The 27,806-nt window shown below is 38.8% G+C and overlaps 1 protein-coding gene and 1 long non-coding RNA gene across 10 annotated transcripts in view; one reads left to right on the top strand and one right to left on the bottom strand.

Moving 5' to 3' along the window:
- ZDHHC20 (zinc finger DHHC-type palmitoyltransferase 20) overlaps window positions 1-22,272 on the top strand; it is a 79,143-nt gene extending 56,871 nt beyond the window's left edge. For 3 of the 9 annotated variants that reach the window (XR_002740279.2, XR_006587018.1, XR_006587011.1), the window contains 5 exons: window positions 3,413-3,539; window positions 6,620-6,709; window positions 8,144-8,259; window positions 15,408-15,571; window positions 16,985-22,272. Coding sequence is in view for 4 of the 9 variants with exons in the window: in XM_023249859.2 (XP_023105627.1) it covers window positions 3,413-3,539; window positions 6,620-6,709; window positions 8,144-8,259; window positions 9,352-9,389 (371 nt within the window). In the remaining 5 variants the exon portion in view is untranslated. Of the gene's footprint in view, window positions 1-3,412; window positions 3,540-6,619; window positions 6,710-7,754; window positions 7,800-8,143; window positions 8,260-9,351; window positions 9,430-11,148; window positions 14,649-15,407; window positions 15,572-16,984 lie in introns of those variants that run through there. The other 6 variants (XR_006586939.1, XR_006586941.1, XM_023249859.2 and 3 more) reach the window with 6 other exon arrangements.
- LOC109494403 lies at window positions 833-10,876 on the bottom strand. The gene is made up of 3 exons (XR_002149271.3): window positions 9,966-10,876; window positions 1,984-2,048; window positions 833-1,122 (listed from the first exon to the last, which is right to left on the bottom strand). It is a non-coding gene; the product is annotated as an uncharacterized LOC109494403 (long non-coding RNA).
- Window positions 22,273-27,806: the final 5,534 nt, after the last annotated feature.

Raw genomic sequence — 27,806 nt, 5'->3', positions numbered from 1 at the left:
TTTTGTTGTTCATTTTTTAAAGTACAGTATAGGGGAGAAACTCAGTGAAGTATTAAAATAATTGGACAAACATTTCCTAAATAAGGGTGATGTGGCATTCATTGCTCAAACTAAGCTATTAGCCTATAAGCAGCTACCGTGCTCTAATCGAAATATTTAGGCATTGGCTAATGTACCAAAGTACAAGATAAGGATTTCTTGGGGCACCTGGTAGCTTAGTCAGTTGAGCATCCAGCTCTTGATTTCGGCTCAGGTCATGATCCCAAGGGTCTTCGGATTGAGCCCCACGTTGGACTCTGTGCTAAACATGGAGCTTAACTGAGATCCTCCCTGCCCTTCTACCCTGCTCACACTCCCCTCCCCTCTCTCAAATAAAAAATTAAAAAAAAAAAAGACAAAACGGATTTGTCACATTGTTTCATAGGAATGTCAAAGACTCCCTGCCATCTAAAGCCATATGTCTAACAGGAGAATTAGAGGCAGATAGATTATAATACAGAAAGATAAAGACATCTCAGGGAGACTTTTAGATACGTCTCTAGGTTATTTTAACCTTGTGTCCTGCTGAGTCATTTAAGGCATGATGGGCTCCATGGTAAAGATTTCTGTGCCCTTTCTTTCCCAGCCCACCTCCTTGAGTCCCAACATGCATTCCTCCCTTTTCTGTATAAATAAACTTTCTGGTGCCTAGTAATTAATTCATTACCCCGTTCACAGATATCCTGCCATCTCCTTGTCTTTAACCGGCAATGATAAAAGGCAGCCTACATGGAAAGTCTAGTCCTTATGAACTATCCGAACTAGAAGGGGAGAGATTTCCTATAGAAAAGTAGAATTCTTTTCAGAAATTGGTAAATCTGGTAACAGTGGGCCCGTTTTCCTATCTGGCATCCTTCGGTTGAAGCTGAGTCATAGCTGACTGCTTCAGATGGGAGCCTGAGCACTTTAACTTTTTAACCTTAACACTTGGAACACTTACAGTTCTAATCCTGCTTCGTTTCCTGCCCAGCGTTGTTGTTATGAGAGAGCAGTGTTTCATGGGAAACCCGTTCTCTTTAAATAGTCTTCTTCAAACTTTTTTGCCTGTGACTCCAGCAAGAAAGGCATCATTTGTATCGTGACCTAGTGCATGCACACATTTATAAAATTATATAAATAAAATAAGCAAAACATTTATAAAACATTACTAATCTTTATTTGCAATGTACTCTAATACTTTCTGTTCTAGTTCATTAAAAAGAAATGCTGGTCACAAACCACTGAGTCGATTTCACAGCCTATTGGATGTGAAAAACACCTATCCGGGTGTTTTAACCCACACTTTGAAAAATCATTACCCGGACACTCCACTTCCTTTACAGCCTCACCTTCCACACCCCTGACCTTGGGCTGGTTCTCCATTGCTTCTTCCAGAGTCCTGCTCTTGTGTCCTTTGAGGTGTCCCCTCTACCCTTCTCCATTACTGTCACCTACCTACCTTGAGACCAGTTCTCCAATTTAAAGAGTTTCTATATTCAGACAACTGCAATCATCCCAGACAGGCAAGCTGTCTTTGATTCTGGTGGCTAATCATTCCCATAAACTAAATATTGAACCTTTTATTCTCTTGGAACTGAGGAGTCCCTGAAATTTTCAATTGGAATTTTCCATTCTCTGGCCATTCTTCATCCTTTCATCTATCCTGTTCTGTATGCCACCGAATTTCCTCTTTTACCCTGCCTGTATTCTCCAGCACTTCTCTCCCAAGGACTCCCTTCCTTTCTGGTCTCATTTTCTCGTCTTTTCCATTTTAGATCCTGTAACAAGTGACTTTAACGACTCCCGACAGTACTCTCACACTACACCCACCCTGGTTTCCTCCCATAATTCATTTGCTGATCTGCTCCCTGGTTATTCCCCAGCGCTTCACTTTATCCACAAGTATGTTGAGGTGTAGAAAGCTGGGGAAGGCAGTCTTACTCCCACAGTGATGGGTGCACCTACCCGGTTAAAGTCTCAGACCTCACTTGGGTCCTCTACTCTCTTTGGCAGTCACATGTCACGTGTTTCTGAAAAAATTAGAAGTTGTCACAGGTCAATTTTTAACCGCCTTCCCCCCACCCTTGTAACCTCACACAGACATTTCTCCTTTCAAACCCATCACTGTCACACTGCTTCCAAATTCTGAGGACAAATGTCTTTTCTGGTATCTAAGGTTAATCTTTAGAACTCTTCTAGAGGCTGTCCCATTTCTTCTAGAATTTTCTTGCATCAGTTTTTACTTTACTGTTCTGTATCATCAACCTTTCCCAATTCCTCTCTCCCTGGCTTCTTACCCATAGCTTATAAAACATGCTAAAATGCATTGTACTTTTAAATAAAGGAAAAAAACCATTTTTTCTGGTGAGAAGTGTATCTTTCTTCAGCCCTCACTATGGAGCATTTAGCAGCCAAGTTTGAAATAATGGTCTCTGATTAGCATCTGCCTCTTTTTTTATTCATCGTTCAAGATCATGTTCAAGTACTGCCACCCCCATTCACACCTGTTTCTGTGTCACAGTGCAGTTTTGTTAGACTTTACTGGACTGTCAGTTCTTTAAGAATTTCATCTAATTTACCTTTGGATCTCAAACATCTGGTACTGTGCCAACAGGCACGTGGTAAGAATTTCATAAGTAATGAATGAGTGCAGTCACAAGAGTTAGCATATCTTTTTTTAAAAGGGAGATACAGGGGCGCCTGGGTAGCTCAGTCAATTAAGCATCTGACTCTTGATTTCGGCTCAGCTCATGCTATCACAGTTCATGGGTTCAAGCCCCATGTGGTTCGAGCCCCACACTGTCAGCACAGAGCCTGCTTGGGATTCTCTCTCCTTCTCTCTCTGCCCTTCCCCCACTTGCATGCGTGTGCACATGCTCTGTGTCTCAAAATAAGTATTTTTTCTATGTTTTATTCTTGCAAGAGAGACAGAGCATGAGCGGGGGGGGGGGTAGAGAGAGAGAGGTAGACACAGAGTGTGAAGGAGGCTCTAGGCTCTGAGCTGTCAGCAGAGAACCCGATGCAGGGCTTGAACTCAGGAACCGTGAGATCATGACCTGAGCTATAGTCAGATGCTTAACTGACTGAGCCATCCAGGCACCCCATAAACTTTTGTTTTTTAAGTGAGATATAATGAACACACTTCAGTAGATTTTTTAGTAATATTAGATAATTCTTCTCACATTTTCATTTTATAAAGATGACGAAATACTCAGAGGTAGTATTTTTTCCCAAATAAGTTTGAGAAGTTTCTTTTAATTGTTACAAATATTTGTTTTAAATTATGTTTATAAAACTTTGATATCAGAGAGTAAGCAAGAAAATTGCTACTTTCCATCCTTGTATAATTATTCAATGGATTAATTGTTTTTTTTAATCTATGTGTCTACAACAGAATCATTCCGCTCACCCACATTTTCATATGGACCTGATGGAAATGGTTTTTCTCTTGGATGCAGTAAAAATTGGAGACAAGTCTTTGGCGATGAAAAGAAATACTGGCTACTTCCAATATTTTCAAGGTAATTTATAAAACGCAGGTCTCAGAAATTACAGAATCTGTGATAGTCTCTGTCTCTCTGGCTAAATGTGTTAAGATTCACAGAATACTGTATATGACATCCTCTGAGCCTGGAGAATGAAAACTCAGAATATCTTGATTATATAAAATATTTTATTTTTCATGTTTTTTGTTACATGGGCAAAAGAGGGTTTGGTTTGGGCATATATTTGGAAAGCGGAAAAAATGATTCATAAAAATAACAATCACTTTCTCCTGCAAAATGTAAATAAGTTGTTTGAAGTAGAAAATGATAAGAATTTATACTTACCAGCTACATCTCAAAGATTCTATCACAGATTATTCTGTTGTGTTTTAAAGACCCAACACATAATGCAATTTTTAACTTCAAATTTAAATGAAAATAAATGCTTGAGATGATTCATAGTTTCCTTGTCACCCAGACCCCAGGCGTCTTAGGCTATCTATATATCAGAGTCACTACAGAAAAGGAAAAAAATATTTGAAATTCGAATGACATATTTATCAATGTTACAGGATTTTCTTCTCTTCATTTGCTGCACTTCCTATAGTTTGTCTGAAAATAACGTTTTGTTTTCACTTTTGAAAAACATTCTGCGTGGCCTATAATTCTGGATATTGCTTTAATGGTCTTCTGGGTTACATTTTTGTCTGACAAGTTTGCAGTCATTCTTTTTTACTCTGTATGTGATGTGTCTTTTTCACTGAGTGCTTTTAAAATGGGCTTTTCATCACTAGTTTCATGAAGTTTGATTAGGATGCGCCTTGGTATATGTTGTTTGGTATGTTGTTCGTTTTTCTTGTGCTTGGAATTGGTTGAACTTCTTGGAGCTGTGATTCTATAACTTTCATCAGATTTGGAAAGTGTTTGAATCATTATTTCTTCAAATAAGAAGAATGCATGTATATTCGTACACGAGAAGTTCTACCACAGCTCAGTGATGCGCTGTCCGTTTCTTAGTCTTTTTTCTGTGTTTCATTTGGCAGATCCTATCGCTGTATCTTTAAGTGTACCAATCTCCTTTGTCTCCTGTATTACAAGGTCGTCCACTCCGACTGGGTAGAACACGGACTAGTATTTTTTAAGATTATTTGCTCTAAGTAGCAATTTCACTGTTGACTGGTTTGGTTGTTTTTTCCCCCATTTTGACAAGAAATCAGCCTCATTCATCTTTATTCCACTATTTGTAAATTACCGGGTCTTTTTTTTTTCCTCCTTAGCTTCTTTTAAGATGTTATCTTGATCACTGATTTTAAGCAGTTTGATATGATGTATGGTTTCTTTGTGTTTATCCTCTTTGGGATTCATTAGGCTTCTTGGATCTATGAATTTATAGTTTTCATCACAATTAAATAATTTTAATCATGCCTGCCCATGCTTTCCCCGCACTGGGTTTTCGGGCACCCTTAAATATATGTATGTTAAATTGCTTGATCGTGACTCACAGGTCGTTGCTGTTTTTCCCTGCCCCCCATCTTTTTTCTCTACCTGCTGAGGTTTGGATAGTTCGCTGATCTTTTCTTCTGTGATGTCTGCTCTGTTGTTAAGCTCATCTAATGAATGTTTCATTTCAGATATTGTGTTTTTCAGCTCTAGAAGTTCATTTTGGTTCTTTTTTTTATATCTTACATTTCTTTTCTCATTATGTCCATTTTTCCTGTTAATTCACAGACGTTTATAGTCACTAATTTAAAGTGATTGCTTCAAGTTTTCATAGTCATTTCTAATCCTTTTCTAGTAACTGTTTTTTTCTTAGCTGTGGATCCCATTTTCCTACTTTTCATGCTAGTAATTTTTTATTAGGTGGTAGACATTTTGAATTTTGTGGGTTAAATTTTGCTTTCTCCCTTTGGCAGTTACTTGTGTTTTTAGTGTGGTCCTTTTGAGGCTGTTTTAAGCTTTGTTAGGTTGGGTTTAAAGTAGCATTTTCTTTAGGGCAGGTTTAGCCCTACAACACAGGCGAGAGCAAGCTGGGGTCTCTACCGAATCCAGACGTACAGTAAGATCTCTCTAGTGTGGCTGGTCAGATTCGAATGCCTTCCAGTGCTGTAGGAGCTTCATGGATTGTTCTCTTGTACTTCCCAGTTGTTGTTCTCCCAGATTCACATGTGTAGTTTAGCATTCACCACGAGACTCCAGTGAAATGCTGTGCACATTGCCATAGGCCTTCCTCTGCATATCCGCCCTTCCTCAGCTCCGTCCAGTAGATTCAAGCACATCACCTTGAAACGTGCATCTCTGAAACCTCAATTCAATGAGACGACCTTGCTCTGCTTCCCCTGGTGGTGCCCAGGTCCTGGCAGAAAGCTGGGACTCACTTGGTTGGTTTCTCTTCTTTCAGACACTACAGTTCTGTGTTGCCTGTTTGGAAAATAGTTATTGTATATAGTATTCAGTTTTCTGGTTGTTCATGACAGGAGGTCACATTTACCAGTTAACCCATCTTGGCTGCAAGTGAAAGTCCGTTTTACCTACTTTTGGTATTTTTAAAATGTGAAGATATGTCTATAATTTTTTAATTGTAAGCTTCTTGAGGGCAGAGATTTTCTTCTCCTTTGTTCACTGCTCTATCCCTACCTCTTATAATAGTACCCAGAGCATTGTAGGCATTTAATAAATACTTGTCAAATGAATAAATTTGTGGAACTTCTATCTTGAATTTCATTTTGTGCCTTTATGATGTCCTAACTGATAGCGATGAGCAGGTCACTTACCCAAATATTTGATTACCTGTGTTTGAGGCAGCATAATCTTAATAATAATTATGGTCTTAATTACCCAAATTTTTAATTATCAGCTTCCCCGGTACTTGAATACCTATGTTTGAGGTATTATAAGAGGCATTATAATCTTAGTAGTCGTGAAAGATACTGTTTTTAAATACATGTAAATTATAAGAGAAGAGTAACCCTCTACATTAGAAAATTTTAAGAATTATTCTCTGTAATGACAACGTATAATTTCTTTATACTGTGACTTTGAAGAATGGTTATTAAATTTGAACACCTTGATTTACATTAATATGATTTAAATTATTGCTGATATTTTTCATTATGCAGCTTGGGTGATGGTTGCAGTTTTCCAACTCGCCTTGTGGGGATGGATCCAGAACAAGCTCCTGTTACAAATCAAAATGAATATGCTAGAAGGTGTGCTTCTTGTCATCAAGTTTTTCTGTATTCATTATAAAGCAAACTGTGTGTGTGCATGTGTGTGTGTGTGTGTGTGTGTGTGTGTGTGTGTGTGTTGTACATACATATAAATACAGTAGTAATTTGTGAGCCAACATAGGCAAAGAGAAATTCTATATAAAAGGTTTTTAACTGAGAGTTAATGTGGGTGTTTACCTAATATGTTGAAGACAGCCGTATTTTTTATCATCCAAACCATAACACTTTTAATAGTAAGAAAGAGAATGCTTGCTATTGCTATTAATAGTTGAACTAGAAATCTCTGGGCCAACCAGGAAACATGGCTATCCTAAATATGTTACATCTTTCTAGAAACTAAGATATTCTTCCAAGATTTGATTCTGTTGGTTTGTATCAGCTCTGTTTTTTTCAAAGAAATTGGTCATGCAATCCATCATTATATTTTGATAAACAGATGTTAACTGCGGTGTGAAAATAATATTAATGAGGATTTCAAAAATACAAATGTAAAATTTTTTCTCATTCATTCATCTTAGGAGATAGTTTCTCAGTATTTCCATGCCAAGCAATCCGATTCATAAATTCAGAGAAATAGCTCATTTTAAATGAAATTTTAAAGAAGATAGAGATGCTTCTGTCAAAGTGAAACAGTTGAAATTTATTTAAGACAGAAATAACTTGCGGGGGAGGAGGGATTATAAATTCCAAGCCGGCCCATTAATATCAGAACGTCGACCTTAGAACCTCCAGTCTTTGGACCTTAGAACTCTAACGCTTACTGTGGGTCTGAACAAGTCACCTCAGCTGTGTGAGACTCGGTTTCCAGCTCTGTCAAATGAGGGCAATCACAGCTGCCTCCAAGGGTTATTGTGAAGCTTGACCTGTGTCTGATGCACCCAGCACAGTGTCTGGCCCGTAGTAAGTACGCAAGGAACACTACTTCCCTTTTCCTCCTTCCGTTCCTCCGCTCCCTCCCTCCCCCGGGTCTCTTAGCAAGAAAAGCAAGTCTGCGCTGAGTCACTAAATCGTTTTTTCCCCTTAGATCTAAACTGCAGAGGTAGAAAGCAGAAAACTTGGGAAATGACAGGTAATTTTTTTTGTCCTGGCCACAGACCTAGATCCCCACCTTGTGCTACCTTAACGGCTCTTGATTAACACGTTTTAAAAGTTTCACACCAGCCTTTGGAGCTTTTTTCTTTTGTCTAATAGTTTTCATTGGCACTGTTGGAATAGAGATTCTTGGGTCTAGAGAGCCATTCAGTTGGGGGTTGGGGGCATATTTTTCTTTTGAAGATAGAGTTTTTTAAGAGTGCTGAGATCTCATGAGTTGCCCTCACATACGTAGGAGAAGGAATACTAATTTGCTGCTTATTAATTAAGTATTAATTGAGCATTAAACTAGTTACTGAATTCTTTTCCTCCTCTTTTCAGTATTGGCTCAAGTCAACCCTTTCCTATCAAACCACTTAGTGAATCAAAAAACCGATTGTTGGACAGTGAATCTCAGTGGACAGAGAATGAATCTGAGGAAGGCACTGTCAGATCAGGTAATACTTACTTGTCTTCTCGAAAACACTGCTTTTTCTGGTTCAAATGAAGGTCAAGCAGGTTTAACAAATGTGGAAAAATCAAAATAACACCATATTTAAAAATACTAACATATGAGAAACTTTTTAATGGAATATCTGACATATGGGGTGTCAGTGTTCATTGGTAGCTTTTATGGAGAAAAGGTTTGAGGAAGTGTAGTGGCTACTCCTGTGTTCTGTTCTGTTGACACAGTTGGACTTGCCTTTTGTTACCCAGCCATGTGTTTCTTGACCTCAGATGTAGAAAGTTCTTTTGGCATTCACGATTCTGAATAGCGTTTAAACAAGATTTTTCTCTAGGGTCTTAATTTTGCTTATTTGAAAATAATTTTTGAAATGCATTGTAGTCTTTGCTGCCTTAATATATAAAAAGAGTGCACCAAAAATATTTTAACCTTTTCATGATGACTGTTAATCATTTCGTGAATTATGGATTCATTGTGGAACAGTTGACAAGACAGAGGTGGTCTTTCGAACCAGGCCAGGTTTATGACATAGGCTGGCCATTTAACATGCATTACAAGCTACACTCTTTGCATGGCGGTTTTTAATAGCAATAGTAATAGCACTGTCCTCATCTTGCTCTGCGGGAAAATGGTTTGGACATTCAGATCATTTTGTACCAAGGGAAATACCCTAAGACTTGAAAGCCTGCTGTCAGAATTTCTGATTTTTTGTTTGTTTTTGGCTCTTCGCAATGCTTAAGTTATTCTCTTGAATTCGTATCATTAGGATATTCTCTTGAATTAGTATTGATTAGGATCATCAGACCCCATGTATAAGGTCAAAGGAAAAATTCATTCATGGGCTTCGCAGTTATTGCTGCTTTCAAAGCCAATGGACATTTTCACAAATATAAGCCTAAAACCAGACTTTTAGCTCTTAGCGCTTCTGGGTTCTCCAAGAGGATATGGTTATGGTTGATAACCATAAGCATAATATAGTGCTTTCGTAAGAGTTGCTTTTACTGTGATCATCAGTTCTACCATTTAGCCAGAAACTTAATACTTCTTTTTTTGTGTCATGTCGTATATAATTATGTGCTTACAGGGACAAATAACCATGTTACAGTGGCAATAGAAAATTGAGTACCACTGGTTCATAACTAACCATTTGAATAAGAACAAGGTAAGACAGTATAAAGGTAATCTCCTTGAACAAATGCAGTTATTTTCATGTTTTCTAATCTCAAAACAATTTGCAAGTCTTTTTTTTTTTTTTTACTCTTTCAATTATATCAGCAAAATTAGGTGGTTAAGAAGAGATTGGAAGGTAACAGCTGCCTAAATCCCATTTTTCTTACCACTTCTAGCACAGTCTTAGTAAACATGTATTGGTAGGTTAATGAAGAAGCTAAAAGCTTTTTTTGGGTTGGTATATGGACGACTAATCTTTTAGTAAACGGTGTCTTATTAATTAGTTTAAGAAAAACAAGATGGCTTTTGCCTACTATTAGAAAGATGTTGATCCAGAGAAGAGTGGCTGCAGAAAAGACTGAAGAGGTTCGCTGATGTGATCTAGTTGGAAAAGAGGTAACAAAACAGCAGTTTCCTGTAGCCAGGCACGCTGAGCAGCTGATCTCTGTCTGGCCAGCCCGAGACAGCAGCCAGAGGAAATTAATTTAACTGGCAACCAGGAACTTCCCAGACAGACTGAACACAAACCTTAGTGCAAGTAGGTGGTGTAACTAAGTTGAACTGTGAGGGATGTAGTGAGCTCCGTGTCTCCCGATGCTTTGAAACAAAGACGGCTCTCTGTTTCAGTTGGGGACTGTCTCGATGACTTGGGAGCATCTTGGGCAGCTATTAGATTGTTCCGAAGTCTTCCTCGTAACCTGTATTGGTTACCCTTTGCTGCATAACAGACGACCACAAACAGCAACTGAAGACAATGTCCCTTTATTGTCAGTTTTTCTGTGGCAGGAGTTCATCTTTTCAAGGAGTTCTCATCTGCAGTCTCAGGGGAACATCTGCTTCCTTGCTCAGCAGTTTTCATTAGCATTCAGTTCCTCACAAAGGACCTGGAGCCCAGGTCCAAGGTAACAGGCAGAGCCTACGTGAGACCTAGCAGAGTCAGAACAGAGGCTCTCAGGGTGGGCTTGTGTCAGGCTGGACTCTGGAGAGGAGTGGTGACTGTGTGTCATGAGGTGACCATGCCCACCAAGAACTGTGGCTGTGGTATAGCCTTGGTTCTAGAATTCTTAATGTGGGTGGAAGAATGTCTGATGCTAGTGGTTGTTGAAAATCCTCAACAATCTATAAATGTTGCTGTGGGTACCGCCCTATGTGCTCTAGCAGTCTTGGAAGGGGTGGGTAAAGATGTCCTCGCAGGTTATGTCCAAGTTAACAGTAAGGGAGAACCAAAAGAATCCACCTCTTTTAAAATGTTCTCGTTTGCTTCTGAGGAAGAAAGCCAGCAGTACCCCTTACTTGCTGCTTCTAAAAATCTTTGTTATTATTACAGTATTAGTTGTATTAAAGTATTTATTTCCTATTTTATTTTATTATTTTTTAAGTGTTTATTTATTTTTGAAGGAGAGACAGACAGAGCACAAGGAAGGGAAGGACAGAGAGAGAGGGAGACACAGAGACCCAGAATCCGAAGCGGGTTCCAGGCTCTGAGCTGTCAGCACAGGGCCTGCCGTGGGGCTTGAACTCCCGAACCGTGAGATCATGACTTGAGCCAAAGTCGGACGTGCAGCCGACTAAGGCACCCAGGTGCCCCTGTGTCCGGTCTTGTTATTTTAGCAGCTTTATACCTTAGCCCACAGAACCGCTTAATAAATCTTATTTTCAGAACTATAAAATTAAGTTTTAACCAATAACTCAATTGTTTCTGATTTTGTAGGTTTATAAAAACATATTATGGACTGATATTTTCAGTTTTATTTGCAAGAAAATGATCAATGGAATGAAATAATTGAAGTATAACAGAAGATATATTTTTTAAAAAAGGAAGCCTTTGTACAGATCGCTGGATCCACAGAAGCACTACTCCAGAGCAGGAAGATGCCTTAATCTAACATAAGCCCATTTGTGCTACATCGACTGACTGCTACAAAAGTGACTTAATTTTATTTTGGAAATAACACTTACCTGTTATGAGATGCTACAGTATGAGCTATCAAAACACATGTTAACATGGCAGATGTATTTTTTTGACACCTGAGTTCTATTGTTAGAGTCGTTTCTTTGTATCCATATAAATTTTCACTCCAACAAGCTGAGAAGTTGTCTTAAGTGAAGTACATGTAGGGCAGTGTGGTGGCTGAAGGTGATTGATAATATCCACTTACTGTTGCTTGTACTGTGTAAGGAAAAGAAAATAACTTTTTTTTATTGGGTGTTTGCTAATTTATAATTACTGTTTTATACTTTTCAACATTTTTAATAAAGTTTTTTTATTGTTGGCTATAAAATAATACTCAGAAAGAGTCAGATATCTAAATATAGTTATTTAAAACATGGAGCACATTTGTATAATTCATTGAGGGCTTAGTTCTAAGCATTAATACAGCCATGTAATGTAGTGTTGTACCCAAGGCTTAAGTAGAAATATTTTTGGTTTTCTCTGCTTTCAAATTCCTTTTTTGTTGAACTTTCATGGGTATTTTTATGGGCAGGGAAACACAAAGGCACATGTGCTATAGGAATATTGGACACAGAATAGTGGCAGTGGCTAGGAGAAAAGTAAAGAGGAAGATGGGCAGGTTTTGTAAGCTGTTAAAAATTACTTGTCGTCCTAAGGTATTTAGGATACACATGCTGTTGACTTTCGAATGTCAGTTTAGGCGATTACTAAAAATTGCTTGGAAACTTTTTACAGCGATCCTATAAAGCTTAAACGGTGACTTAAAATGCAATTTGAACTAGAATAAAACTGCTTAGCATAATTCTACCTTCAGGAGAGAAATTCTAACCTGAGTAGTCCATTTAAAACTTCCAGTCTGTGAGCAGTGGATTCCACTATTCGTGCCAATTTTGAAATCTGACTTCCTTTGGAAATCCTTTTCCTTTGGAAATCCAGTCTAAGCGACAGGAATTGTTGAATTAATTCTAAGGGAAAATACCGTACCCTGTAAAGGAGAAACGACATAGAAATGTTACCTCATTTGTCCTGTTTAGTCCTATGTGCACACACAAACCAAAATGATTGATTGCTTCCAGTATTGGATAGAGCTGAATCTTAACCAGCATCTGTAAATATTGACCATTACAGTTTGTCTCTCTGTAAAATAGGATTGGAGGAAGGGGTATTATGCATGAGTTAGACTGGATGACCTCTCACAGTCTTTGACTCCTAATTTTGCAAAATTAGCCTTATATTTCATTCATCCACCAAGTATGTTGGAGGTACCTTCTGTGTGCCAAACATACGCTGTGGGGATAGCTCTGGAATTTCCTAATGTAGCATAAATTTTTAGTCAGCTGTTCCAGATCTTCAGTTTATAGGATTTGTCTAATTCCATTGGCTATGCTAATATTAGATTTTAATAGGAAGTAATGTTTTCTCCCTTTGAACCAAAGGAATGAGTTACTTTGAAAATACAATTTGGAATACTATTACAATGGTTCCTATACCTTTATTTGAACTTTGTAGTCCTAATACTCTTGACTCTAGAAGACTTTTAAGTATGCGAGTTAAGGGAGTTAAAAAAAATCACTTCACTTTGGCGGTTTATGTATTGTAAGGAGATTGTGAACGTTTAAACTTACCTGACTACTTTCAGAAATGTTCTCCCGGTACTTTTTGTGAGTATTTCTACATTTAGATCACAGGATTTGCATGCACCTGATTAACAGTTGAAGAAACATAGTCTTTCCCCTTTAACCTATTCAGGCACTTTTGTGGTGACGTAATCTTTCTCTTTTAAGTTTTATTTAACGTCATCTTTAATAGTAGAGCAAACACCTTTTCAAAAGTTTTCACTTAAAGCCTTTGCCTTAGTTACCTTTGGTTTAATTTATGGCCAGCACTTTGCCACATTCTAGATATTTGGCTGATTTATTCATACATGTTAATGGTCATTCAGCAGGGGCCTACAAATGGCCTGGGAGTCACGGCAAGGTTGCCTCTTTGGTGTTTCGACTGGTATTGATTGATTAGTGCTATCAACTCTTTAGGGGCAGAGGTCAAAATGAAGGCCTGTCAAAATCTATTAGTACTCTATCTTTAGTCCTTCGAACACTTTGATATATTTAAGGAAAATAAAGTTGAATTTCAGGTCCTGCCATTGCCATTAAAGACAAATTCCACCAGGAGTCTTGGTTTTGCCTGGGTACAGATTTACTTGAATGTTCGGTACCTGAGGCGTCTGACCGGTATCATTATGCCAAACCAAAGAGCAGCTGCACTACAGTAGTTCTTAAACATGAACATGTTTACAGAGTTCAGTTCCATTTTTACATGTGGATGATTTTTTAAAACCTTGTTGCATATTGAATGATTTTCATCCAATGTGTCATAAGCGAATTTAACTGTAAGGTTAGTTTAAATCAAATATGCAATGTTTACTTGAATTTTACTTCTTTTAGAAAGATTTTGACTATGTTTACAGGATTGTTTAAAGTAAAGATTATCAGACATGTGAGATGTCCATTCGTTAATCTTTAAAGCAAATGTATATTAAGGGCTTAGGATCTGTATATTGGGGGCACTGAATAGACAGTGACTTACAAATGTGTTTTGCTTACATTTTGTTCTAGGACTAGCACTGCTATCAATGGAAACTATTTTTAACTAATCTGTTACTAAGAAATTAATCGTATTTTTGCATTTCAGCCAAAATAAAGACCATATCTGATCATTTGCAAGGCACAGGTGATGTGTACACCTGAAATCCACGTGTTTCATATGATCTGAACTATATTTTCCAATCTAAGTTACAAATGCAATATAGATTCAGAAAGGTCCATATTTTTCTAATGACTTCACTTGCTATTACTTTGTTGGGTTGCATAAAGGAGGAAGGAATTGTATTTGTATTAAAAGATTACGAAAGCTATTAGTCAAGTTTATTATATTTGTACATGATTGCAAATGAAGCTATATGCCCATTTGAAAGAAAAGATGGATACTATTTTAAAATGGTCTTTAATATGTTTTTATAGAAACAAATTTGAAATACAGTTTATTTTGGTTGTCTTTACTTATCAAGTACCGTAAGTCCTGTATTTGTTTCTCATAAGTATAATCCTGGACCATGACTTAATGTTAACTCTGCTTTGTCTTTTGGATGGCCTAACCTACATTAACATGAAGGCTGAACATTTTTAAACTTTTTTTTTTCAAAAATCATTATATTTACCTTATTAATAAATAAAAATAAAGTCTTGTATTTGAACAGATTTTTGTTGTTATAAAGTGGTATATATCAAATGAGAGAATAACTGTTATTTTGATCCTTTTGGAAATTTGGTAAAATAGTGTTTAGTTAAAGAAGTAGCTAATAATTTGCGCTAACCACATCTAAGACAGGTGCTATTTGAGTGCAAACGTATTGTAGTTTATGTAGGCCAGAGATTGCTTATTCAGAACGTTTTAAGTTTGCTTTTTCTGAACATGTTAACTTTCAATTCAAAAGTCACTTTAGGATTGTAAGTACCTTGGAAACCCTGTAAAAGTTGAACTGTGGTTGTCAGAATGCTGAATAATGGGTTTTATCTTGTGTAGAATTCTTTCTGACATTTGTATTCTCATTCCCTTCCAAATCAGCGGTTTTGTTAATTTGAGGCTGCTGGATAAAACAGGAAGGTTCTGAGAGCCGTGATTCCAATTTTTAGACTAGCAAAATTTCAAAACATTTGCAAGAACCAGTAGAGATGCAGCAGCCTTTTCTGTTTTAATTGGCGGGACGGCAGGGGGGGTGGTAATTTAGAGCACCGTGTTTGAGGTAGGAAGGAGGACAGACTACTAAGTGGTCAAGAGGCCATTTTGACACCAAGAGCAGTAGTGACATCACATCGGCCTTACTTTTCTCACTTCTCGTAAGTTAGCTTTTCGGAACCATTCTGGAAAAGATGTTGGCCTCTTTTACCTGTTTTATACTCAGGTACTCCAGAATCTGGAGGGATGAAAACTAACATTTAGTCTTTTGCGTGTAACAGGTTTTTATGAATGTTTTAACAGCTCTGTGAAGTTAGCCTCATTTTCTTGAACCCCTGCATATCCGTGCCTTCCATTTGATAAAGAGGATTTAAGGTTCCTTAACTCCCCTCCTGCTGTTCTTCGGCAAGAATGTCACCACCTGTCAGCCCATTCTCCATACAAGGTAATTCTCTTCATCCAGGATTCCCAATACAGTAGAAATCATGCTTGCATCATACTTCCCCGTGGCCTCCAGGCCAAGTTAGCATCGCTGTGCTATTACTAATTTAATTTAGCCATAGATTAGTCACATGTACTTTGAAGTCAACTCACTGGATTATAAATTCTTGAGGACTTTTTTTTTTTTTTTTTTTTTTTTTTTTTTACTAACTACCCACAAAATGAACACGGAAGTTCAGAAAACAATTGGAGGAAAGAATTTCATGTTCATTAATCTGTCGTGTCCCACGCTCTCACAAGTGAGCATCAGAGCCTATAAAATTATCCCAAACTTCAAAAATACTAGTCGGTCTTTCACACATTTTAGTGGAAGTATAAATTTATGGGGCAGCATCATTGGAGAGCAGTTTGGAAAAATCATGCTTTCAAATGTCCATATTCTCTGACCTAGCGGTTCTACTTTGGGGAGTGTTACAGATTTACTTACGCATTATAAGCGGTACATGAGGATGTTAGTTGCAGAGCTGTTTAAAGCAACAAAAGACTGGAAACCGCATGTCCCACTGCCATTTACGGTGGCCTAATGCAAGAGACTATCTGAAAGGATACATAATGAACTATTAGTGTCTCCAGAGAGGAAACGGGTGGGGGGGGGGGAGTGGAATAGGTTACATACATTTCACTGTGTGCCCTCTCACTAATGTATTTTTATATTATGTGCATGTTACTTTTAAAAAAGAAAAATGGTGGGTTAGATATTCTATAGATCAGTGAGGGAGAAATCAGTTATTTGATATATGATGCTGGGCCAATGTGCTAGCCATTTGGGAAAAAAGTCCTTCACATCCTACATCAGAACAAATTTCAGTTGCTCATGATATGTTAGATAGTGAAAGCAAATATTGCAAAAAAAAAAAAAAAAAACCCCAAAACCTATGGGTAATGGATTTAATAATGGGCTAGGAAAGGGATTTCTAAGTGGGCACAACACTGGTGACCGTAAAGCAAGACAGATTTGAATACCTGCAAAATTAAGAAAATTAGCACTAATAAGAAAAAATGGAGATAGAATAATAAGAAATTCACGAAAGAAATACAGATCAATAATAGTGTATAAAAGATACTTCGCTTCATTAATTAAAGAAATGCAAGTGAAAACACCAATTAGATTATTTTTGCCTATGGTAGATAATAGCCAGTGTTGCTAAAGAAGCATTGTGGCGGGAACGTAAAATGGCTTCACTTTACTAAAAAAGTAATTTGGCAATACATGTCCCAAGTTTCACTGTGCGTAATATTCGTACTTAGAGATACGCACATAAGGCGAGTTGTTTGAGAGGCTTTGGTGAAAGCAGTACGAAAGGAATGCCAGTGTTTGTTTATAGGAAATCTGCTAAATTCTGTCGCTCTTCTCCAGAGACCACGATGAAGGCGTTTGAAGAAGAGGCCACGTGTAGCTATTTTCATCAGAACGAAAGTGTCTCCACTGGAACGATCTTGAAGACATTACGTGAAATAATCAAATCGCAGCCCTCTGCCCACATGGTGAGATCCCACCTAGAGGCTTCAAAGTACCTGTTGTGTACCTGTGGGTTCAAACTCCGCCTACTTGTGGAGCACCTGCTCCAGAGGATGGGTGAGTGCTGGGACCAGGGGGAGTCCGGGGCTGACTCCGGTGGGGTCGCAGCTGCCCCTGCCCTCTGGCTGCCGCCGGAGACATACAGGGACCCCAGGACCCACACGCTGGAACGGCAGGGGAAGCTCCCAGGCCCGAATCTGCCGGGGTGCCGGCAGGCAGAGCGGGCCCAGGACGTCAGCGGGCCCCGGGCGTTCTCCGTGCCAGGCGTGAACAGTACCTCATGTGGCTGCCCGGAAGGGACGACCGCCTGTTGGGAAGGTTTGCCAACGACAAACCTGTGTATACAGGGTGGACAAGCTGCGGTGACACTTTGCTCAGCCTTTTACAATAAACCTCAAGCCCCTGTTTGCAATCTGTAGCCTTTCTCGATGCAGAGAAGCTGTCGACGTATGCTGAAAGTCCAGTTAGAAAAACGACTTGTTTTGCGATCGTCTTTCTGTTGAAATTCACTCAAGAGACGCATCATCCGGAAACGACTTGCGGAAATGCAATCTCTGCATCGCTTCTTGGATTCAGGTCCACGCTTGTTTCCAGAGTTCGAGGGAAGGAGAGAAGACAGTGAGGGATGGGGAAGGGTTTCCCCAGAATGTGTTGGAACTGTTGTCCATATGTGCATGGTTTTCCAACGTCCTGCACGTAGTGTATATAGTGATTAAACTTAAGTCCTTATTTAAAATATGTAGCTTTTCTACGTGCTTAGGTGTGCTTGTCATATGTTACATATGATATACAACAATAGGGAGAATATTTCAATAGTCTTAGATTGTCTTTCTAATAGAAACAGTGAATCACTCTGAGAAATAATTTATAGACATTCGCCAAGTGGGTGGAGGAGAGTGAGGAGGGAATTATGCACGTTTACTGTAGTGTCGCTTATATGTGGTGTATATAGCAGAAAAGGGCGTGCTGTAATATCATATAACAAATAGGGAGCTAATAAATACTTTCGTATACTTTCTTGGTTAAGTTTGTAAGAAAGACTTTTAAACATTACTTTTAGAAGTGAAATTCTTCATCTACCCCTGAAGTACAACATGCCTGTATTTTGTCCTTGAGATAGGCTGTGAAAACAAAGAAGTAAGGAAAGAATTTGCCAGAATGTTCCTATTTAGGCGACACTTTCAGATTGTAGCCGGCCCTCTCCTTGTGCCCTTTATTCCAAACGGCTGTGTGCAGAGTGAACACTGTGGGTCCGTATTTTAACATCTGGTCTTTCCAGACACTTTGAAGTGAAGATGTGTGTTACAAATAGTAAACTAATGTGGTTTTTCATACTTTTTTTTTCTTGGTTGTTAAATTCAAAACCTAAGGACCTGTGATGGGGTTTACAAAAGAGGACTGTCTTCTGGAACTGATGTGGTTGGTCCATCTCTGTGTATCACATTTGTGACTCTTTACTGGAAAAGTGACAGAAGAATGTATGAAAGGAAAGGTCCGCTGCCAGTCTGTTCACTTCTGGGAAACACTCCAAATCATACTTCGTTCCATATGTGTGAGGGGTTTTTGGTGGTCTGGGGCTTGTTTTGTTTTTTGTTTGTTTGTTTGTTTCGGTTGTTAAATGATCCTTTATTGAAATACTTTTCCTTTGTAGTTGTTAACTAGCGGGCATTCGGCTGCACCTCCATTGATGTCGTCAATGATGTCACGAGGGTGGTGGCCATCAACATTGCAGCCCACATACTGGGCAGTCCCCAGGATCTGTGTCAGGCTCCAGAGAGTTCTCTGGCTGAAGATCAGTACCACATCCGTCAGGCAGTGTTGAGTCTCATCAAAAGTGGTATTTCCACTGCGCTCAGTGTTTTTCTGCTTCTCTCTCTTGGCGGTTCCTTGAGGGCTCTGATAATCAGGGCAGAGGCGGAAGGTACCAGTTCAGTCTGGACCTGTCATACCGATGAATGGTCAGTTTTACTGTTATCCTCAGACCCTTCTTGTCACTCATTGCCTTGGTGGTGTAATCACCAACCTTTCTGGAGACTGACCCAAGAGGCCGATGTTAGGAGCCAGGGCAGAGGTGGCACGACTTTGATCTCCTTGGGGTTGAACTTAGGCAGCATGGAGGAGGTGGCTGGTGTTGGATGAACCCAGATTCAGGAAGACTGAAGAGAATTGTTCCTTGGCCTCCTGTGAGCCAGAAGGTCCACATATGTGTGTTTTCTTTAACATGCCTTTGAAGTGGGTGAAATTACATTTCTTGTTTTGAAACACCGAGTGGAATAACATTTTTAAAATATCTTTCTGTTTAGTTTTATGTAGAATTGGAGACATATTTTATAGGTGGAATTGTTAAACCACCTTTTTTTAAAAAATGTTTATTTATTTATTTTGGAGGGGGGCAGAGAAAGAGAGAGAGGGAGACAGAATCCAAAGCAGGCTCAGACCTGTCAGTGCAGAGCCCTACACGGGACTCGAACCCCGAACCATGAGATCATGACCTGAGCCAAAGTCAGACACTCAATGGACTGAGCCACCCAGGCGCCCCAAACCCCAAACCACTGAGCCACCGGGCCCACCCAAACTACTCTTTGAGAAGTATCCATTCAGTACTTATTCATTGGTTTGTGAGTGAGAGAAAAGGCAGTACAAGGTTAGGGTTCTACAGATGTGTTTATATTTAGATTAAGGCTGCAGATCAATGGATGTCAGTCAGCATTTTATGTAACTATATAGATACATTGTTAAGCGATTAAATGGAAAACAGGCTTTCTTGCTAATACTCTAGTAGTATGTAGATCAAATAATGATTAGTCTTAGAAGCATTCAGTTATATATTCTGTGCTTTGTTGCTTAGTGCTGTATTTTACACTGATTATTAAGAGAAAAGGGGCCCTTCTAATTGAAATATTTACAGAGGCCTGATGTTCTTTCCTGCTTCTAAGATGAAACATATTTTTCTCCTAGCAAAGACTAAACTGCCTTTCTTTATGGTCTGAGTTGGAGGTGTTAACTCATATTGATAAAATAGTAATGCTTTCAGACTCTGACACAGGACATTATTCACAATACATGAAAATGTAAGATGCAAAACCATGTGTATGACCCCCAGTCATAGACAAAGTGTGTGTGCCTGGGTACTGGGCTCTGATTTTGTGATTATAAGCGAGTTTGTTCGTTATCGAATTATTTTTTAGTTCTCTGTGATGGGCACATATTACTTTTAAACTTGAGGAGAAAAACATACATAAAAGCATTGAAGGAGAATGGAAGGAAGCACCAAGACGGTTGGAAAAGGGGGAGGAGTAAGTAGGGTGGCCGTGAAGGGATCGTTCATGTTTTGCTTCGTATGTTATATACTACCTGAATTTTTCAGTCATCATAGGAATCAGCTCAGTGAAATTCCTGTGGCATCAAAATAAATACAAAGTAACATCTGCTTCTTGGAAATTTCAACAAACAGAAGTTGTCAGCATAAACAAAGATACAGTCAACAAAACCATCCTTGACTGTAGAGATAAAGCTCCCCGGCTGCAATCAGACTCGTGTGTCATGAAGCTTTTTTTTTTTTTTTTTAATTCTTTTAAATGTTTTTTTATTTATTATCAAGAGACAGAGAGACAGAGCATGGGAGCGACAGAGAGAGGGGGAGACACAGAATCGGAAAGCAGGCTCCAGGCTGTGAGCTGTCAGCACAGAGCCCGACGTGGAGCTTGAACCCACGAACCGCAAGATCATGACCTGAGCCGAAGTTGGACGCTTAACCGACTGAGCCACCCGGGCCCCCCCACCCACGTATGTCACGAAGCTTGTGGGATTTGCGCTGACACCGTAAATGACTCTCTTGGTTTCAGTTAGGAATAATTTATTGAACATAGTAGAAGAGTGATTTAGAATTGTGGCTAGAAATAAAGTCAGTGTGAAATAATACATACGGTCTTTATTGTGCTGCTCATATAGATCACTCAGTGGGCAAATTACTCACGTTCAAGTTAAGGTATAAGGAAGGAACACAAATGGATGGAACAGAAAGTCTTCCATTTTTAACAACTTTTTAAAAGAAAAAGGGCAGCAGATAAGTAAGAATAATAATATGAGGAATCGTTGCTTTGGAGTTTCTGGCTTCTGGTATGAGAAAATGTGAATTTCCTTAATAGGTTAATGAGAAAAGATTCTTTGGGGTGAATAGTTTGGTTTTGAACATTTTATTTTTTTTTTTAATGTTTATATATTTTGAAAGAGACAGACAGCGTGAGCACGTGAGCCGGGGAGGGACAGAGAGGAGAATCCCAAGCAGAATCCCAGTCTGCACTGACAGTGTAGACAGAGCCCAGTGCGGTGCTCGATCCCTTGAACCGTGAGATCATGGCCTGAGCCGAAATCAAGAGTTGGACGCTTAAACAACTGAGCCACTCAGGCGCCCCTGGTTTTGAACATTTTAACTTGGAGATAACATCTCAGTAAAGATGTGAAATAATGGGATATTTTAATCTGGAGCTTAGAAGAGATATCTAGATAGGAAATACAAATTTTGTGCATCAGATCTATAGATAGGAAACGATTACAGTAATGGTAAGTGTATAGATAAGTTTGTAAAATTATATTTTATTATCTTCTCTAAAAGATGTGCTTGTTTAGGAGCGCCCAGGGGGCTCAGTCGGGTAAGCATCCAATTCTTGGTTTTGGCTTGGGTCATGATCTCGCAGTTCATGAGTTCGAGCCCCGCTTGGGGCTCTGTGCTGATGGTGTGAGCCTGCTTGGGATTCTCTCCTTCTCTCTCTGCCCCTGCCTCACTTGCATTCTCTCTCTCTCTTTCAAAATAAACTAAACTTAAAAATTTCTAAGAGGTGCTTGTTTGAAACAAAGTATAGTGCTATATTGTGAGATTTGTAACATAGTAAAAGCACAAAAGATGGGTTGGTAAATGGAACTATACAATTGTAGTGAAAATAGTATAATATTAACTCTAAATAGACTGATAAGTTAAAGAGGTATTTCATAATTCCTGGAGAAACCGCTAAAAAATACTGCAGAGAGGTATAGTCAAAAAGTGAACAAAGGAGTCAAAATGGAATAATAAGAAATGTTAGCCCCAAAGAAGTCAAGAGGGGAACTGAGACACACACACACACACACACAAAAACAAATGAGACTAATTGAAAACAAATAGCAAAATGGCAGACTTTACTTATAACTTAAATGTAAGTTATACTTAAATGTATGCTTACATGTATACTTAAATGTAAGTATACACTAAATACTACAAAGACAGTAATTGTCATATTGGATTAAAAAAAAAACACAAGACCCTATTCTATGACTATATGCTATCTCTAAGAAATGTATTTTAAACACAAAGATAACTTGAAAGTAAAAGTTTGAAAAAATATACATCATGCAAACATTAGTCATCAGATAAAATATACTTTCATAGTGATAAAAGATCAAGGCTTTAGGGGTGCCTGGGTGGCTTGGTCGGTTAAGCATCCAACTGTGGCTCAGGTCATGATCTCGCAGTTCGTGGGTTCAAGCCCCGTGTCAGGCTCTGTGCTGACAGCTCGGAGCCTGGAGCCTGCTTTGGATTCTGTGTCTTCCTCTCTCTCTGCCTCTACCCTGCTCACACTCTGTCTCTCTCTCTCAAAAACAAACATTAAAAATTAAAAAAAAAAAAAAGATCAAGAGTTTAGGAAGGCATAATGCTTGCAAATTTTTATGTGCCTAATTACAAAGCTTCAAATACATGAAAACAACTAAAGAGAGAAACAGACAAACCTGGAGTCATAGGATATTCTAAACCCCTTTCTTTATAACTGATAAAATGGCTATACCGAAAGTCAGGATATAAAGTAAGAATATAAAGAGACTTGAATGACACTATTACCCACCTTGACGTAACTGACATTTCAGAACACCTCCCCCATTAACCTTAGAATGCACTCATAGGATGTTCACTAAGACCACATGGTGAGCCATAAAAAAAATTTCAATAAATTTTAAAAGGCTGAAATCGTTTTCAATGTCTTATTACCGTGACAGCATAACATTAAATTAATAGCAATAAGACATCTAGAAGAGCTTAAATTATTGGAAATTAAAAGACACACTGATTAAGTGAAGGATCTGCGATGTTACCTTTCTTACGTATTTATATAGATACTAGCAGAAACACCAGTCACCTTGGTCAGAGGTCAGCCTAATTCACATTAAGAACAGCCAGAATAACGTTGCAGTATTATTAGTCCCCGCATGCCTAACACTGTGCAGACGATGAACTCAGACTGTGTATACCTACATATGTGGCGGGGCGATTATACTGTCAGAGAGGAATCCTGAAAATATGAATTTCTGCACTTAGAGAATTTCTGTCCAGTGAGAGGAGGAAGGATCCTGGGTCCTTACCCTTTGAAATGTAACTCTATTTCCCTGGAGGGGAGACTAAAAGGAAGATAATGTTCAAAATCACTCCTGAGGTCTGGGTTACTCATTCAGTCACCCTTGCCATTAGCCTAGGTCTCTACTCTGGAACGTAACCATTTGGCTCCCAAAGAGATTATTCTCTTATCTTTTGGATGGTAACCATTAGTTCTACCTTTCAGGGGCAAATGGCTGCAAAGTGATACATGAAAATCTATTATTTCTAGGGGAGTTAAAAGTAAGCACCTTAAAATCAATTTTACAGCTCAGGAGGTTAAGACTTCGTAGGAACACTGAAAAATTCAGGAAGGATTTGTCCTTTCATAGCACATAAATCTATCAATGGGTCAGGGCACCTGGGTGGCTCAGTCAGCCAAGCATCCAGCTCTTGATTTTGGCTCAGGTCATGATCTCATGGTTCATGGGATCAAGCCCTGCATTGGGTTCTGTGCCGATAGTGCAGAGACAGAGGGATTCTCTCTCCCTCTCTCTCTGACCCTCCCCTACTCATGCTCTCTCACTCGCTCACTCTCTCTCTCAAAATTAAACATTTTTTTAAAAATCTATCAATGGGTCAAAAAAATCAGAAAGGAAATTAGTAAATACTTGGAACTGAATGATAATGAAAATACAAAATTTCAAAACCTGTCTTGTGCAGCTAATGAAGTGCATACGGGGAAAATTAAATATTTAAATGTTTGTATTTTCAAGAACCTTCAAAATCGATCTAAATTAAAAGGCCAGAAGAAGAAAAGCAAATGAAGCTCAAACGAAAAGAAGGTAAAAATAAGACCAGAGAATAATGATGTAGAATATGAAAAATAGCACAAAAACTAATAGAACCAGAAGTTCTCTGGAAGCATTACTAAAGTTATTAGCAAAGTCTCAATCAATACATAAATCACTAGTATCAGTAATGAAGAAGTTACTACAGATCCTACTGACATCAAGAGAATAGAAAGGGAATATTACAAACGTTATGCCAATGAATTTGATAACTTAGATAAAACATCCCTAAAGAAACACAACTTACCAAAACTGGTAAGATGAAACGAAATCTGAGTGGCGAAGACAGTGAGTTTGTAATCCAAAATTTCTCCAGGACTCCCAGGTCTAGAACAAGATTGAATAATTCCCCCGATGACTCCCACTAAGTACAACAAAAATTTCTGGATATTACATAAAAAACATAAGGGTCTGAAAAGTGGAGAGAGAGACCATTTAGGAACCTCAGGACCCAAGAAACAACATTTCTTTTTTGCCACATATGTCTAATATTGGGTGTTGGAGAAGCCGGCAGTGTGGAACACCAATGGGAGCAGCCTGTTCTGCAGCCAAAAGACCAAGAAAGGAACACCTATCAAGACAAAACATTTAGACAATAACGACTTTACTGAGTCAAACAGCACACTTACATACACACAACCACCAAAATGCAGCCCTAGCCTTACCCTACCAGCAAAGTCCAGTGAGGAGCCTAGGTTTCTACTCTCATTCAGCTGTAATGAGGTCCCCTCTCACCCCATCCTGCTGAGGTCGTATCAGAGAAAACCAGGAGGGCACCCCTCCCACAGTGACATTAGAGACTACATGGGGTGGGTTGGGGGGTAATAATGAGGCTTCAACGACCAGAGGTGTGGTTGGTGAAAGCCTACTGAGGATCCCAAAATACCACCTCTGCCTGACAATAAGGAGGTACCCCTTGTCCCCAGTGAGTGTCAAAGGGAAAACCTGGACTTTCACACCCATTTGGCAGAAATGAACCTATTTCCTTGCGGGCAGGGTGGGCAGTGTCGGAGGAGACCTGCTAAAACAGAAGATCTAAGAAGACCCGAGGTCCCATCGTACCTAAGATGTCCAAGATACAATAAAAAATCAATCATACCAAGAACCAGAAAAACCTCAACTTCAGAGGTAATACAATAGGCACTGGCACAGATGTTAGAATTATCTGACAAGAATTTTAAGACAGCCATCATAAAAATGTTCCAGTGAGCAATTATAAACATGCTTGAAGCAAAATGAAAAATAGTCTCAGCAAAGAAATAGAAGCTATGAAGAAGAAAGATGGAAGTTCTAGAACTGAAAAATACAATAACCAAAATAGAAAATACAATGGATGGGCTCAACAGTAGGTAGAATGGAGGGAACAGAAGAAAGAGTGAAGTTGAAAATGGAATAATGAAATTACCCAATCCGAACAACAGAAAGGAACTCCCCTCGAGGAGGAGAGAACAGAGCCTCAAGGACCTGTGGGCCTAGAACAAAAAAAAATTCCAACATTCCAACATTGGGCAAAAATACAGAAACCTACAGATTTAAGAAGTTGAGTGACTCTCAAACAATACAAAGATACCCAAGCCAACACCCATCGTAATCACTTCTGAAAACTAAAAGACAAGGGAAGCGATTCTTGGAAGCAGTGAGAGAAATGACACCTTTACCTGGAGGGAAAAACAAGAAGAATGGCGGTGGATGTGGATTTCTCATCTGAAAATACGAGGCAAGAAGGAAGCGACACGTTTTTCAAGTGCTGAAAGAAAGGAATTATCAGTGCGGAATCCCATATCTGATGATAATGTTATTCCAGAATAAATGTAAATCAAGACTTTCTCAAATGAAAACTAAGTGAATTTGTGGTTACAGATGGTAGTTACACTTTTGGGGCAATGGTGCATGGCGTAAGATAGAGCCTAGACATTGAATCACCGTGTTGTACACCTGAAACTAACGTAACACTGTGTGTCAACTATGTTTCAATTGTAAAAAAGTAAATGAATTCATTGCCAGCAGACCTATCCCTAGATAATGTCTAAACAACAACAAAAAATGATAAGGATTCTTGCAACATCAGAAAGAAAAGAGAAGAAAGAAAGAAAGAAAGAAAGAAAGAAGAAAGAAAAGAGAGAAAAAGAAGAAAAAAGAGAAAGAAGAAGGAAAAGAAAGAGAAGAAAAAGAAGAGAAAGAAAAAGAAAGGAAAGAAAAGAAAAGAAAGAAAAAAATAAAAGAAGGAAGCAGCAATGACCTGGATCTGTTTCTTCAGAGTTTGGATGCATTTTCCATGTGACTGATCCATTTTCCATATGACTACAGCAGCCATAGCTACTAACCTTTGAAGGTTCATATTCAATAGGAATATGAAGTATCTGTATCCCAGCATTCCAAGGAAAAGCACCATTGTGCCCCACGGACCCTTGGGGGATCACATAACCGTTCCTGCACCAGTTGCAACCATAGGTATGTGATGTGCTCACTGGCTGAGTTTGAGATGGATCAAGAGGACCAGCTGGGGCAAAAGGCTGAAAAAGGAGGGATAATTCCCTGGAGGAAAATCAGAGAATTATTAGCAGAAAAAAAGGGAAATGTATGCTGGAAAGCAGTGAATAGATGTTTCACTACAATGAATGAGTCATGGTGAATAATAAAATGGAAAAAACAAAACAAAGCAAAACTTCACCACAAAGAAAACGCCAAACTCAGATTGTTTCATTGGCGAGTTCTATCAAATATCTAAGGAAGTAATAATACCAGTCTTACATAAGTCTTTCAGAAGATAAAGGAGGAAAGTTTCCAACTTATTTTAGGTACAGCATAACCCTAATGTCAAAACTAACAAAGGCATTACAAAAAATTAAGTTCCAACATAAACATAGGCAAAATAATCCTTAGCCAAACAAAGCAAATCCAGCAATAAATAAAAATAATATATCATGACCAAGCAGGTTTTATCTCAGAAATACAAGATCGGTTAAACATCTTAAAGTCAACTAACATAGGCGCACCTGAGTGGCTCAGTCAGTGAAGTGGCTGGCTTTTGATTTCTGCTTGGTCACGATCTCACGGTCACGATCCCCAAGGTCACGATCTCTTGGGGTTGGTGACATCCAGCCCCACATTGGGCTCCTCACTGACAGCGTGCAGCCTGCTTGGGATCCTTTCTCTCCCTCTCTCTCTGCCCCTCCCCAACTCGTGCTCGCTCTCTCTCTCTCTCTCTCTCTCTCTCTCTCCTCTCTCTCTCTCTCTCTCTCTCAAGCTTTTTTTTAAAAAGAATAAAAAGTCAACTAATACAATCTAACGTATTACCTGAATAATACAGACAAACCAAATGATCATATCAGTGGAGGCAGGAAAAGCATTTTACAAACTTCAGTATTATTAGTGGTAAAATGCTCAGGAAACCAGGAATATAAGGAACAAGGAAAAATGTCCACTCTTATCACTTCTATTTACGGTAATACTGGAGGTTCCTATCCCT

This window comes from Felis catus, chromosome A1 (genome assembly GCF_018350175.1).
Source record: "Felis catus isolate Fca126 chromosome A1, F.catus_Fca126_mat1.0, whole genome shotgun sequence".
NCBI lineage: Eukaryota > Metazoa > Chordata > Mammalia > Carnivora > Felidae > Felis > Felis catus.
This window is presented reverse-complemented; position numbering and strand designations above follow the sequence as displayed.